The sequence below is a fragment of the Gadus chalcogrammus genome, chromosome 5 (assembly GCF_026213295.1).
Source record: "Gadus chalcogrammus isolate NIFS_2021 chromosome 5, NIFS_Gcha_1.0, whole genome shotgun sequence".
NCBI lineage: Eukaryota > Metazoa > Chordata > Actinopteri > Gadiformes > Gadidae > Gadus > Gadus chalcogrammus.
Genome location: NC_079416.1, coordinates 23,177,581 through 23,191,492, shown reverse-complemented (window position 1 = coordinate 23,191,492; position 13,912 = coordinate 23,177,581). Strand labels below are relative to the sequence as shown.

At 48.1% G+C, this 13,912-nt stretch overlaps 2 protein-coding genes across 2 annotated transcripts; both read left to right on the top strand.

The window, feature by feature from the left end:
* The first annotated feature begins 3,961 nt into the window (after positions 1–3,961).
* Positions 3,962–7,945, top strand: eapp (e2f-associated phosphoprotein). Its single transcript, XM_056591156.1, has 6 exons — positions 3,962–4,134; positions 4,504–4,685; positions 4,965–5,066; positions 5,538–5,652; positions 6,418–6,540; positions 6,792–7,945. The coding sequence occupies exons 1-6, from the start codon at positions 4,058–4,060 to the stop codon at positions 7,216–7,218; spliced, it is 1,026 nt and encodes a 341-aa protein (XP_056447131.1). The 5' UTR covers positions 3,962–4,057; the 3' UTR covers positions 7,219–7,945.
* Positions 7,946–8,017: 72 nt separating this feature from the next.
* sptssa (serine palmitoyltransferase, small subunit A) lies at positions 8,018–9,699 on the top strand. The gene is made up of 2 exons (XM_056591157.1): positions 8,018–8,214; positions 8,968–9,699. Exons 1-2 carry the CDS (start codon positions 8,112–8,114, stop codon positions 9,069–9,071), a joined length of 207 nt encoding a protein of 68 aa, XP_056447132.1. The 5' UTR covers positions 8,018–8,111; the 3' UTR covers positions 9,072–9,699.
* The last annotated feature ends 4,213 nt before the right edge of the window (positions 9,700–13,912 follow it).

Genomic DNA, 13,912 nt, shown 5'->3' with positions numbered 1-13,912 from the left:
ACCCGGCAGTGTTAGTGCCTTGCTCTACCTACTCAGCTACACAGGGAACAGAACCCCCAACCTTTCCTCTAAGTGACAGTGTTTTCAAACATGTCGCCTAGTTTCAGCCTCTCCCTGTCACCCACGGTTAGCCCTGCGCAGACATGCTAGCAGTGACAGCTACGCTAGCACTAGCGCTGCTCTCCCCGAGGCCGGGAGGACATGGAGAGTATGCTGATGTAGCTTCACATCAACACAGAAGATACATATCAGGACCGCTTTACAAAACGGCTACATTAAGGGACCATTATTAACATGATGCAATAATAAGCACTCATGTATAGCATTAGCATAGGGCTAGGGTAGCCCTATCAATGATTTGATCAGCTCTATGTTCTATGAACAGCTCTATGTTCTATGAACAGCTCTATGTTATATGTTCAGCTCTTTGTTCTATGAACAGCTCTATGTTCTATGAACAGCTCTATGTTCTATGAACAGCTCTTTGTTCTATGAACAGCTCTATGTTATATGTTCAGCTCTATGTTCTATGAACAGCTCTATGTTCTGTGAACAGCTCTATGTTATATGTTCAGCTCTTTGTTCTATGAACAGCTCTATGTTCTATGAACAGCTCTATGTTCTATGAACAGCTCTATGTTCTATGAACAGCTCTTTGTTCTATGAACAGCTCTATGTTCTATGAACAGCTCTATGTTATATGAACAGCTCTATGTTCTATGAACAGCTCTATGTTATATGAACAGCTCTATGTTCTATGAACAGCTCTATGTTATATGAACAGCTCTATGTTATATCTTCAGCTCTATGTTGTATGATTAGTTCTGTTATAAGTTCAGCTCTATATAATATGATTACTACTACTACTCTTCGTCCCCTAAGGGACATAAGGCCTCAATGAGCCCTCACCATTCCCCTCGGTCCCTGGCAGTATGTTGGGCCTCTCCCCAGGTTCATCTGTTCCAGCTCTTGTGTCACAGTTCTGCGCCAGGTGTTTTTTTGGCCTCCAAGGTTTTATTTTGCCTGGTGGTGTCCATCTTAAGGCGACCTTTGTGATGCGGTCCTGCTCCATCCTCAACACATGTCCTGACCATATCAGGTGCCTGTGCGTAATCTTCTTGTTGATGCTCCAGCTTCCCGTTTTTTTGTACAGGTCATTGTTGGAGATCTTATTAGGCCAAGAGACTTGGCATATTCGTCGGAGGCATCCATTATGGAGCACTAACATTCTCCTCATGTCTGTTTTGACAAAAAAATGTATATGATTAGCTCTATTTTATATGATTAGCTCTATGTTTTATGTTCAGCTCTATATTCAGCTCTGTTATATGTTCAGCTCTATATTATATGTTAAACTCTATGTTATATGTTAAACTCTATGTTCTATGAGCAGCTCTATGTTATATGTTCAGGTCTATGTTTTGTGTGCAGCTCTATGTTATATGTCCAGCTCTATATTATCTGTGCAGCTCTATGTTATATGTTCAGCTCTATGTTATATGTGCAGCTCTATGTTCTATGTGCAGCTCTATGTTATATGTTCAGCTCTGTTCTATGTGCAGCTCTATCTTATATGTGCAGCTCTATGTTCTATGTGCAGCTCTATGTTCTATGTTCAGAGAGGTGGTTTGTCTGGTGGTTCCCGGTACAGGGGGGTACTGTTTAAATGACCTGAGATCAAACCCCTCCAAACCACATGCTTGTTGCCATGACACGGCCATCGTAGATAGCTCAAGGTTTCCATGACGACCAAAACAAACGCTTGTGGTGATGCACAACGGGTGATTGTTGCACATACTCTGTCCTCATCTCCTGTTATGTCATGTGACTCTGCATGTTAACGTGAGGACCCGGGTGAGGACAACTGGATTGATGAAGTATGGATGGTACATCACTTATTTATCACGCAACTCTTAAACATTTTAGACCCCCCAAACCAAGATCCACATCCAGTCTGGATTAATAAAGACCCCCCCAAACCAAGATCCACATCCAGGCTGGATTAATAAAGTTTTAGACCCCCAAAACAAGAACCACATCCAGGCTGGATTAATAAAGACCCCCCCAAACCAAGAACAACATCCAGTCTGCTTGTTTGTTTGTTTGTTGATGAGCCAGACAATAAGAAAGTCTTCCTGATGTGTTTGGTTCTTCTGGAGAACGGAGAACGTGACAGAACTTTGCTTCCCTCGTTGGCAGACAGGAAGCTTCTCAAGTCAGCGTTCACCACGGAACGCAAAATAAAAGCCTCTATTTGTTTTGATTTCATGTACTGTGTTTGTGCACAAAAAACAGTGTGCACTCACACATGCACACCCATATGCATAAATAACACACACACACACACCCACACACACACACTTCCTCACAGCAGACAGAGCGGGTAATTGTCTAAGAGCAGACAATCTGAGAAAATTACAGAAAATACTGAAAACGCAGAGACGAGAAACACCGGATGCCTCCACACTTACACACACACAGTCACAAACACACACACTCAAACACACACACACACACACACACACACACACACACACACACACACACACACACACACACACACAAACAAAAGCACTTATTTTTCTGCCCATTGTCTTGTCTGCTATTATCCAACCTGGCAGTCCTGCTTTTATAACAGGAGAGAGAGCGAGAGAGCGAGAGCGAGAGAGAGAGAGGAGAGAGAGAGAGAGAAGAGAGAGAGAGAGAGAGAGAAAAAGAGAGAGAGAGAGAGAGGGAGAGAGTGTGGACAGATGTGTGTAATTATGTTATTTTTTACCTCCTCTAGGAGCTAGCTGTGAGCTAGGGGAAATTAGCATCACACCTGTGTGTGTAATTGGCTAAATTAGCTTGTCGCGCAGTGAAGCTGAGACAGTGGATGACGTCTGTGTGTGTGTGTGTGTGTGTGTGTGTGTGTGTGTGTGTGTGTGTGTGTGTGTGTGTGTGTGTGTAGGTGTGTGTGTGTGTGTGTGTGTGCAGGGGGGGAGTCAGAGTAAAACAAAGGAATTGTTTAGTGTCACACAGAAAATGAGAAAGACATGGCGTCCTAACTACACACCCAGTACAAACACTGCTACTGGTCCTACTGTGAGCTGCCCATTTGGGCCACAGACTAACACCAGTTGTACTGGGAGCTGCCCACTACATCTAAAGTCTGTTACTGGTTCTACTAGAAGCTGCCCAGTAGAACCAATGTTTTATACTGGTAATACTGGGAGCCGCCCAGTACAACCACAGTCTTCTGAGCTTACCAGTTGAAACAGTCTAACACTGGTTCTACGGGGAGCTGCCCAGTTGGGCCGCAGTCTAATGCTGGTTCTACTGGGAGCTGTCCAATACAACCAGTCTTCTACTGGGAGACGCAGTCTTGTATTCCAAGCATGTGTTGTTTATGTGTCAAGATATGTAGAGTGTTTACAGACTCGTGGGGTGGACTTGATACCGGTTATTATTCTGTGAATTGTCATGTTTATATGTTGTTATTCATTTGATATTAAAACAACAACATAAAAGCCTATCCGTATATTAGACTGCCAGAGGAATCATCTGCTGTCCCGTAGCGCCATCTAGTGGCGGATTTATACGATCATCTTTGAATTCTCACTCGTTTACATTTGATTGTTAATGTTGTGATTCCTGCACCAGTCAACAATGCAAACCAGACGCGCCTAAAATAATATTAAGAAATCAATTGAATCTGAACCATGTTCATCAACGAAATTTAATGCATAAAAGGAACAATACAATTCCTCCTACATCGTCCGAGGCGCTCTTCAATAGCAGCACGGTAGCGGTCGTGTATGTCTGTGTGTAGTGTTGTGTGTCGTGTTGTCTGTCGTGTTGTCTGTAGTGCTGTGTGTTGTGCTGTTGTTATGCGGAATCACTGAGGTATTTTCTGAAAGCGCCACGGGGGCTTTTACTTTGACACTCCGTGTTCTCCACCGGATGTCGGACACAAGCGGGTTTTATATATCCGGTCTCTGACGTCACTCCGCGTTTCCATCGTGTTGTTGTCGTACAGCTGAAGAAGAGTATAGATAAAGTGTTAAGGGGACCAAAAATGAACGGACTCGTCAAACCCGGAGATGGAGACTCGTACGAGCTGGAGGAGCCCAGCGACGAGGAGCGGGCCAGCAGGTGAGACTAGCTGCTAGCTGGACTGCTAGTCAGGATGCTAATCACGTTGCTAATGCTAACATGTCAACAACAGGAGCGTAGCTGGAGGGAAGGACTGAGATCCTTTAAACTAAACCGATTCAGTACGTGTGGAGTGAGGCGTGGCGGACGGTGGAGTCTCCACGAAACTAAACATGACTATCACATGACTAACATCACATCACACTGACCCCCCGCTGTTGCATCACATCACACTGACCCATTTTGGTCGCGATGGAAATGAATTCAAAGCGAAGAGGAGCCGATGGAGGAGTAGATTCAAGATCATCCCAAGTTCTGCACAACTTAGTTTCTAAAACTGTGTGTGTGTGTGTGTGTGCGTGCGCGCAGCTCTGAGGACGAGCTGGAGGTGCTGCTGAACGGGACGGCGGACCAGAAGCGGCGGCTGATCCGGGAGTACCTGACCGGGGAGAGCGAGGCGTCCAGCGGGGATGAGTTCGAGAAGGAAATGGAGGCGGAGCTCAGCGGCACGCTGAAGACCCTGGAGACCACCTGGGGTCCCCTGGCTGCAGGTACGAAACACTATATACGCACGCACATCATACACACACACACACACTACACACACATACCTCACACCTGTGATGTGACGCTGTGATGTGACTGCTATGATGTGACGCCTGTGCTGTGACGCTGTGCTGTGACGCTGTGCTGTGATGTGACGCTGTGCTGTGACTGATGTGCTGTGACGCTGTGATGTGACTGCTGTGCTGTGACGCTGTGATGTGACTGCTGTGACGCTGTGCTGTGCTGTGACTGCTGTGCTGTGACGCTGTGCTGTTCTGTTGCAGTGGGGCCATCAGAAGGGACGGCCTCCCAGTCCGCGCTCCCAGAGGCCAACATGTACGACAAGATCTACTTCGATTCGGACTCAGAAGACGAGGACACTCCCAGTAAGGACCGACACATTCACCAGTATCCACTGGCTCACTGGCAGTACTGAGGACACTCCCAGTAAGGACCAACATATTCACCAGTATCCACTGGCTCACTGGCAGTACTGATGACACTCCCAGTAAGGACCGACACATTCACCAGTATCCACTGGCTCACTGGTAGTACTGATGACACTCCCAGTAAGGACCGACACATTCACCAGTATCCACTGGCTCACTGGTAGTACTGATGACACTCCCAGTAAGGACCGACACATTCACCAGTATCCACTGGCTCACTGGCAGTACTGAGGACACTCCCAGTAAGGACCGACACATTCACCAGTATCCACTGGCTCACTGGCAGTCTGTGCTGATAAGTTCTGCTGCTGGTATTTTACCTGTGGCGGAGCCTTCCGGTAACCATGGTAACCAGCAGCATCCACAAAGCTCTAACAGGAAGTGCTCCCCCCCCCCCCCCCCCCCTAGGCAGTTCCACAGGCAGGAAGCGGAGGCAGAGGAGCATTCAGACCAATGAGGAGCTGTTCTACGATCCGGACGAGGACGACCGAGACCAGGCCTGGGTGGACTCTAGACGCAGAGCGTGAGTACTGCAAGTGGACCTGGACCTGTAGACCCGGACCATGTCCCTGTAGACCCGGACCATGTCCCTGTAGACCCGGACCATGTCCCTGTAGACCCGGACCATGTCCCTGTAGACCCGGACCATGTCCCTGTAGACCCGGACCATGTCCCTGTAGACCCGGACTACCTCCCTGTAGACCCGGACTACCTCCCTGTAGACCCGGACTACGTCCCTGTAGACCCGGACTACGTCCCTGTAGACCCGGACTACGTCCCCGTAGACCCGGACTATGTCCCTGTAGACCTGGTTAACACTTAACTCCCGGCTCGTACCACTGGAGGCCCACAGCTGGCTTGGAGGGGGCCTCCCTCCAGGTGTTCTCTCGGGGGGCCTCCCTCCAGGTGTTCTCTCGGGGGGCCTCCCTCCAGGTGTTCTCTCTGGGGCCTCCCTCCAGGTGTTCTCTCTGGGGCCTCCCTCCAGGTGTTCTCTCTGGGGCCTCCCTCCAGGTGTTCTCTCGGGGGGCCTCCCTCCAGGTGTTCTCTCGGGGGGCCTCCCTCCAGGTGTTCTCTCGGGGGGCCTCCCTCCAGGTGTTCTCTCGGGGGGCCTCCCTCCAGGTGTTCTCTCGGGGGGCCTCCCTCCAGGTGTTCTCTCGGGGGGCCTCCCTCCAGGTGTTCTCTCGGGGGGCCTCCCTCCAGGTGGCCTCCAGGACCCATGACCACCCGTCTGTCTGGGTGGATCCAGCCTGTACCCGCCAGCCTGTCCTCACTGCGTGTCTCTCTGCAGGTACAGCCGGAGACCCGGCTCAGGGAAGTCCCGCTCCGGTCCAGGTCTTCCGGGGCTCCCCAGCAGCGACGCGGTGCTCAACTGTCCGGCCTGCATGATCACTCTGTGTCTGGACTGCCAGAGGTGAGGACACCCCAGGACCACAGGGGGGCGCCATGGGGCCCAGGAGGTAGCGCGGGCTGGCTGGTCACCGAGAGGGTGCTAGTCCGATCCCCGGCTCCTCCTAGTCGGACAAACAGCATGCTCCTGCATATATAAACCCATAGCATAATAATGTTTATACAAGGCCTCTCACCTGCTGAGATGCGCCCTGGTGGCCATTTTGTGCTCTGACTGATGGCTAAATGACGCCGCGGTGTCGGTTCCGTCCCCAGGCATGAGAAGTACCGGACCCAGTACCGCGCCATGTTCGTGATGAACTGCTCGGTGAAGAGGGACCAGGTGCTGCGGTACAAGGCCCTGCAGGAGAGGAGGAGGAGGAGGCCCAAGAGGAGGAACCCCCGGAACAAGGGGCAGCAGCAGCAGGAGGAGGAGGAGGAGGAAGAGGAGCAGGAGCAGGGGGCGCCAGGAGGAGCAGCAGGCCAGGAGCTGGGAGGAGGAGGAGGAGGAGGAGGAGGAGGAAGAGGAGGATCAGCGCTGGAAGAGGCCCCGGCCCCCAGAGGAGGCGCCCCGGGACCCAGGGGGATGGTCGGGGAGGAGGTGTACCACCCGGTCCAGTGCAGCGAGTGCTCCACGGAGGTGGCGGTGGTGGACCAGGAGGACGTCTTCCACTTCTTCAACATCCTGGCCAGCCACTGCTGACCCCCCCCCCACAGACCACGGACCACATATCTTAGCCGGGATTGGTCTCTGAGCGAGGCGTCGCCCTTTGCCCGTTCTGGGGTTGAGGGTTCCATGCTGGGGCTCAGTGCGCAGGGGGGTGACTTGGTGTGCACTGGATGGTCTGTGTACTGCAGACAATAGCGTGGTTCGTCAGGGCTCTGAACGTTGAGAGCAGATAGGCCCGCCGACCAGAGCGAGGCCTCTTTTGATTTCAGTCCACGGGGCCGCATGGGTTTGCGTTTCATTTTTTGTGGACTTTTTAACCGCCTTTTGGAAGGGATTTTAACATGTTTTTTGTATCTGATCGCTGCCTTGTTTACTAAATGATCTGATATAGTTTGTGTCCTGGTGTCATTATTGATCATTGATTTTAATTATCAGGACCGCTTTGACCAGAAACTGTTTGTAAAATAAACAAACGTTCCAGAACTATACCCCTGATGGAGGTTTTATTAATGTGTACTACAAATTGAGTTTAGAGAACACTTGCATACGTGGTATATAAAATGGATAGTTGTAGAGTAGATGTTAGTTATTTAGTGGTTTGGATAGCCTTTCTTAGTTGAACATTGAAAAAATATATTTTCACTGGGGAAATTACTAGGTTAGAAGCAGCCCAAATATAAAGGCATCAGCCTTGCGTTGAAATTGTACGTTTTAATATATTTGTATACTGGTTAAATAAACCAGTGTATGAATTCCCTTTGGGGCGAAAAATACTACTTTTACTTTGAAATCGCGCTCAACTGCTGTCGTAATTAAGCAGAGCGGTTACGGGAAGTCCCTCTGATTGGTGATTGGCCGGACGGCAGTACCATGTGACCGCGCACCGTCCCCAGCAGGGAGCATCCGGAAGAGCAGAAGGTTGTAAGATGGCTTTAGGAGACTGCTGGAAGCAGCTTTCCTGGTTCTACTACCAGTACCTCCTGGTCACGGCGCTCTACATGCTGGAGCCATGGGAGCGGACCATCTTCAGTATCCTTTTCCGCTTCGAAACCCGTAAGATAAGGCTACAGTCGAGCAAATATGCTAACTACCGTTAGCCAGGTGAGCTAAGGCGTTAGCCTCAGTACAGGTTGTTCCTCCACAAGTTCCAACCGCCGTTTTGTCACTTGTGTGTCCTCACACTAAGACAGGAGTGATGTGTCCTCACACTAAGACAGGAGTGATGTGTCCTCACACTAAGACAGGAGTGATGTGTCCTCACACTAAGACAGGAGTGATGTGTCCTCACGTTAAGACAGGAGTGATGTGTTCTCACGTTAAGACAGTAGTGATATCCTCACACTAAAACAGGAGTGATGTGTTCTCACTCTAAAATAGAAGTGATGCCGTGTGAACTCTACTGGGGTAGAGTTATTTCATAGTTGTAACTTAAGTTATTTACACGTGGATGTTATTTAGTCCTACATTTAGATGTTATTGAGTCCTAGGTGTAGATGTTATTGAGTCCTACGTGTAGATGTTATTGAGTCCTACGTGTAGATGTTATTGAGTCCTACGTGTAGATGTTAAATAGTCCTACGTGTTGATGTTATTGATTCCTACATGTAGATGTTATTTAGTGCTTTATGTAGATGTTTTGCTTCCTACATGTAGATGTTATTAGCAGAAAGCCATCAATAAGTACAGAAGATCTCCAGCAGAAGCAGGTGTAGGTGAGGGGCGAGATGCTGGTGAGCAACAGGAAGTTGGTGTGTGTTGTTTCCTGTGACCACGCCCTCCCAGACTCCCTGCTGGTGTCAGTGGCCGCCATGGCGGTCTACACCGGCTACGTCTTCATCCCCCAGCACATCATGGCCATCCTCAACTACTTCCAGCTGCTCCAGTGACCCCCGACCCCCCCCCTCTCTCTCGCTCTCTCCCCCTCTCTCACCCATGGAGGGTGTCGGTCGGTCGCCCTGGGCGTCCAGCTGGTTGCCGTGGAGACGCCGCTTTGTTTTCTTCCTTCCGTCTGTAACTCGGTGGTTCCACTGAAGGCTTGAGCTCCGCCCCCCCGACGGAACTCTGCTCTCTGGTGGGAGGGGCCGGAGGCGGAGCCTCAGATGATTGACAGCCCCCTGCAGCGTTATTGTTTTATAAATGTCGACGGGCCACGCCCACCTGCTCCTGAACTCTGCTTGGTTTGGACCGACCCACTGCAGACCCCCGTCTCCCCGGCCAATGGTTTTTCCTCGTTGGGGGGGGGGGGGGGGCGCGCGGAACTCCCTGACACTCCCCCGTCTCAGCCGGGACACGCCTTAGAGATCCTTCTAGAGCCCGCTGTGCCTTTTCAATAACCGGGTGTAGACATTTTTCTAAGTGTTTCCTAATTGGTTTGCTCCGGAAGTGTAAATTCATCACTACATACCTTTGACGATGTTAATAATAAACTGAGGTGATTTCAACTTGTAATAAAAGGGTTATTTAACTTGACTGAACGTGTTCTCCTCGGCCACCGGCTGGTGTTACCGCAGGACACCACTAGAGGGCTGCAACACTCCTCGGTGCGTTTTTGTTAGACGTGCAGATGGGGGTTAAGGCGCGTTCACTCTCCTGGTGATAACGAGACGGCTCGCCAGTGATGACGCTCACTCGTGTTCCCGACGGCGACCGTTCATGTGCACTTGGGAAACAGACGGTTGGGAACCTAAAATCTTCTTCACAGCAGGGTTTCTTTATCCGATAAAAACCAGTCAGAACTAAACAGAACTTAGTACGATTAGTTTCAAGTTTGCATGCCTTAATTTCCTTATCCACCTACTATCCTTTTGCTGTTATTTATGAGAAACACATACAGTATAGCCACTGATGGAAGGCAATACTTGCCCTTATCTAGTGCTGGTTTACCAGTACACAACGTTTAAAACTGAGCAAAGTCATGCCAACAGACGTTACAATGTCAATCAATAGTAAAGTTTATATTGAGTCAAACGTTCATGTTCCTCCAAGTTCATGCACGTCACAAGTAAACCATACGAAGTAGAATCGTAACGGCATCATGAGGTGGCGTTCACGCAAACTTTCCGAGGTCGAGAAAATGTTTTTCCCCATAATTTCCAGCGATGTGAACGCGCCATTAGACGGTGCAAAGAGGTAATTCAGGAGCAGATAGGGGTTAGACAGAGTACAGAGCCAGGTCTTTTAGGAGCAGGTAGGGGTTAGACAGGTCATTAAGCCGTACAGAGATCGGTATCGGCCACTGCCCAGAAACATCCAGTATTGGTCAGGCTCTAGTTTAAAGGGGTTCAAGGCGTTTAAAGGGGTTCAAGGCGTCTGAAGGTGCTAATGTGTTTACTCCTTCTGAGGTCTCCGCCAAACCAAGAACACCAACGCACCGCCAGGGGGCAGCAGCAGTTGTCTGAAGGCCGTTCATTCTAGTTAAGTTGAGTCGAACAGGACGAAACGCAGTGAAGGGAAATGACAGCTTCGGTGTTGTGCGTTTTATAAAGAAAAAAAATGGAATAAGTAAGAGTAGACATGGAAGTGATGTTGTATATTTTGCGGCACTTATCTTGAGATTTAAAGCATCTCAAAACTGTGGAATGAAGAAAGTATAATAACATGATAGGCCTAATCGGTAAGGATAACAATAATCTGATTTTATGAATGAATGATTAAGAATAAATAAAAAATGATTATTTGATGAATACAATGGATCTGTACATGTTAACAGTTATCAATTGAGCAGATCTTAAATGTGGCTAGCTAAGCATGTCACAAGACTAACTTTGGCCGCCATTGCTCTGCTTGAGCGCACACACACTGAACTCGGAAAACTCATTCAACCAAGAAACAGTTTGAGCAGTCACTTAAAGCTTTATTTTTTCTGCTTCATATGTGAATTCAATGATTTACATGCAAGTGGTTTATTTTGACTACTTATATGACAAGATGGGTATTTTGTCCCATAGAAAGTGTAGAAAGAATGAGAGTAGTGCAAGATATTAAATCAGTCTAACACAGTTCTGGAGAGGACTGAGTGGGACAGGTTCTAGGTCCCCCACACCCAATGCCTGTGGCTTCAATGTCCAGGTGAATGAACACGTTGTGCGCTGTGTAGCCGTCTATATCAACAGTAGCTTACTAGACACTCAGGGGTAAAGTAGGATTCAGGATGTCCTGAGGGATCGCCTAAAGTGTGTGCAGTGTTTGCGACCTGACTCCACCCCCCTACTTTACTAAGGCCCAATCCCATACTACCCCTTACCCCTTCCCCCTCCCCCTTGTTTTGAAGGGGGAAGGGGTAGAAATGGGATTGGGCCTAAAGCCCAATCCCATTTATATCCCTTACCCCTTCCCCCTTCCCCTTCCCCCTTTAAAAGAAGGGGGAGGGGTAAGGGGAAGGGGTAAGGGGTAGAAATGGGATTGGGCCTAAAATTCGGCCAAACAGGTGAAGTGCCCCCACCCCCAGGTAAGTAGCCCAACACAAAATAAATAAAATACAAAATGTCTGTCCTTTACCTCTGATGATTACTCAACATGAAACACAGCTTATATTTCAGAGAAATGGTTCAAAAGACACTTGCCAACGTTCAACACAGTATAGGCCTACATACATTTCTTCCAATCCTGACAGTAACATTTAAACCGGGAAAACATAACACATTTCCATGCTAAATCACCAGATGTGCATTTAACGTTTGTAGTGAAGAGTAGGTTCTACTGGAGCCACGAACCACCAGGAAACAAGGATTCATTTACTTGACTTTATTTTGCAAGCAAAGTTGTTTTGTCATGATGATTGCCATGATGAATGCCATGGTTCTAGACAGAAAGAAAGATGAATTATAATATCTCTCTTGACAAACATAAATATGGCCTTTAAATCCAATGAAATACTTCGACATTGCAGTACTTTATAACATAATTTAACATGTAAGGATTAGCCATTAAACCATCACAATCATTTCTTAAACAAACAATGATCCAATGAGTAAAGGGGAACTTACAGTGAAGGGAATTCAAAAGACGCACGGCAAACACCTTCACACAGGTGGAGGTGAGGATGTGGTGAGAACAAAGGAGGGAAGGCCTAACTAGGCCTCTATTTATAGTGGGAGGAGCTATTGATCCCCCTGAATCACCACTTGGTGTCCCTTGTGGAGGGGAGGTCAAGCTGAATAAACTTGCGGTTTCTAACAACGTTCGAATCACAATCACAATCCAATTATATCTATATTATAACGCTAATAACATTTAACACTCGGGCAAGAAAGACACATACTGTGGCGACTCCTCCGGGGTCGCGTAGGGGATCCTGGGAGTTAGTGTTTTCAGTTGATGAAAGGCTTTTTTGACGTTCTTGTTTGTTACTAGGTTAAGTGGGGTTAATGGGTTCGGGGTGTTATTTAGTTGTCTGTTGTTCAATGTTAACATGTGTGTTTATCGTTGCCGCCACCATCACTGACAATGTCATGTTTGTTCATTGCGTCTGCTGTTTCCTCAAGCATCTGTGGTGTGGAATAAAAGTAGGCTGCAGCCGTGCGGTGCATGGGACACAGAGCTACAGTTGAGTTAAAACCTGACTGTGTACTTCTTGGTTGCCGCTACAATACATTTGTTGCAATCAACAGTAATATTAAAACCGGAAAAACATAAAACACATTTCCATGCTAAATCAACAGATGTGCATTTAACGTTCGAATCACAACCCCAATCCAATTATATCTATATCATCACGCTAATAACACTCGGGCAAGAAAGACTCAAGAAGTGGGAGGGGTTATCTCCTCTGAGCCATAAAGTGGGAGGGGCTATCTCCTCTGAGCCATAAAGTGGGAGGGGTTATCTCCTCTGAGCCATAGCGGCTCATGTTACAATGGGGCGTCTTTATGAGATCTTATTTTGTGGTATTGTTGTCACTCATGAACGCTTCAACTTCGCATATCATTGCAGATCTGGCCAAGGCGACTCTTGACCAATAGTCTATGAATGGAGTTTGTTTATTTTTTCTAAGTCATTAGTACTGATATCAAATAAATCCCGTGGTCGTCTGAAAGAGAAAGTGACTCTTTCCTCCGCGTGGGTTCAGACGAGGCGACGCGGGCTGGATATCGGTTTACTAGACTGAACATTTATCAATTACTGCTGAAGTCTAATGTGACAGGATATATACACACTGTAGGTCCTCTTGTACCAGGTAACTACGTAGATGTGGTCTGTGTGTGTTTGAGAGAGAGAGAGAGAGAGAGAGAGAGAGAGAGAGAGAGAGAGAGAGAGAGAGAGAGAGAGAGAGAGAGAGAGAGAGAGAGAGAGAGAGAGAGAGAGAGAGAGAGAGAGAGTGAGAGTGTGTGTGTGCAGTGTGGGTATGTTTGTTGTGTGCCAGAGGAGTCAAAGGAAAGTGAAAGTCAGAGAGACTCTACTGTGTTCTGATATCAGATGTCTCATGCTGATGGACAAAACACACACACACACACACACACACACACACACACACACACACACACACACACACACACACACACACACACACACACACACTTGGATGATTTAAGAAGTGAAGTTTGTGCGTAACCCTGGACACCGTGGGCAGTGAGGCTCTCGTATCTCTCGAACCTCCCAGCACCATTACAGGTCATACTTCACTGGACGCCATTTTATGTGTTGGCAGTTTAGGTGTTATGACGCTGGTGACGGTGTTGTCTCTTCAGCCTGCTCCACCTAGGGAACGCAACGCAACACAATGAGGATC

Bases quoted from the DNA above. Each gene is read 5' to 3' on its own strand.
- eapp (XM_056591156.1), top strand. From the start codon at position 4,058: ATGAACGGACTCGTCAAACCCGGAGATGGAGACTCGTACGAGCTGGAG. The intron at 4,135-4,503 runs GTGAGACTAGCT...GCGTGCGCGCAG, and splicing joins GACGAGGAGCGGGCCAGCAG to CTCTGAGGACGAGCTGGAGG. The intron at 5,067-5,537 runs GTAAGGACCGAC...CCCCCCCCCTAG, and splicing joins AGAAGACGAGGACACTCCCA to GCAGTTCCACAGGCAGGAAG.
- sptssa (XM_056591157.1), top strand. From the start codon at position 8,112: ATGGCTTTAGGAGACTGCTGGAAGCAGCTTTCCTGGTTCTACTACCAG. The intron at 8,215-8,967 runs GTATCCTTTTCC...ACGCCCTCCCAG, and splicing joins ATGGGAGCGGACCATCTTCA to ACTCCCTGCTGGTGTCAGTG.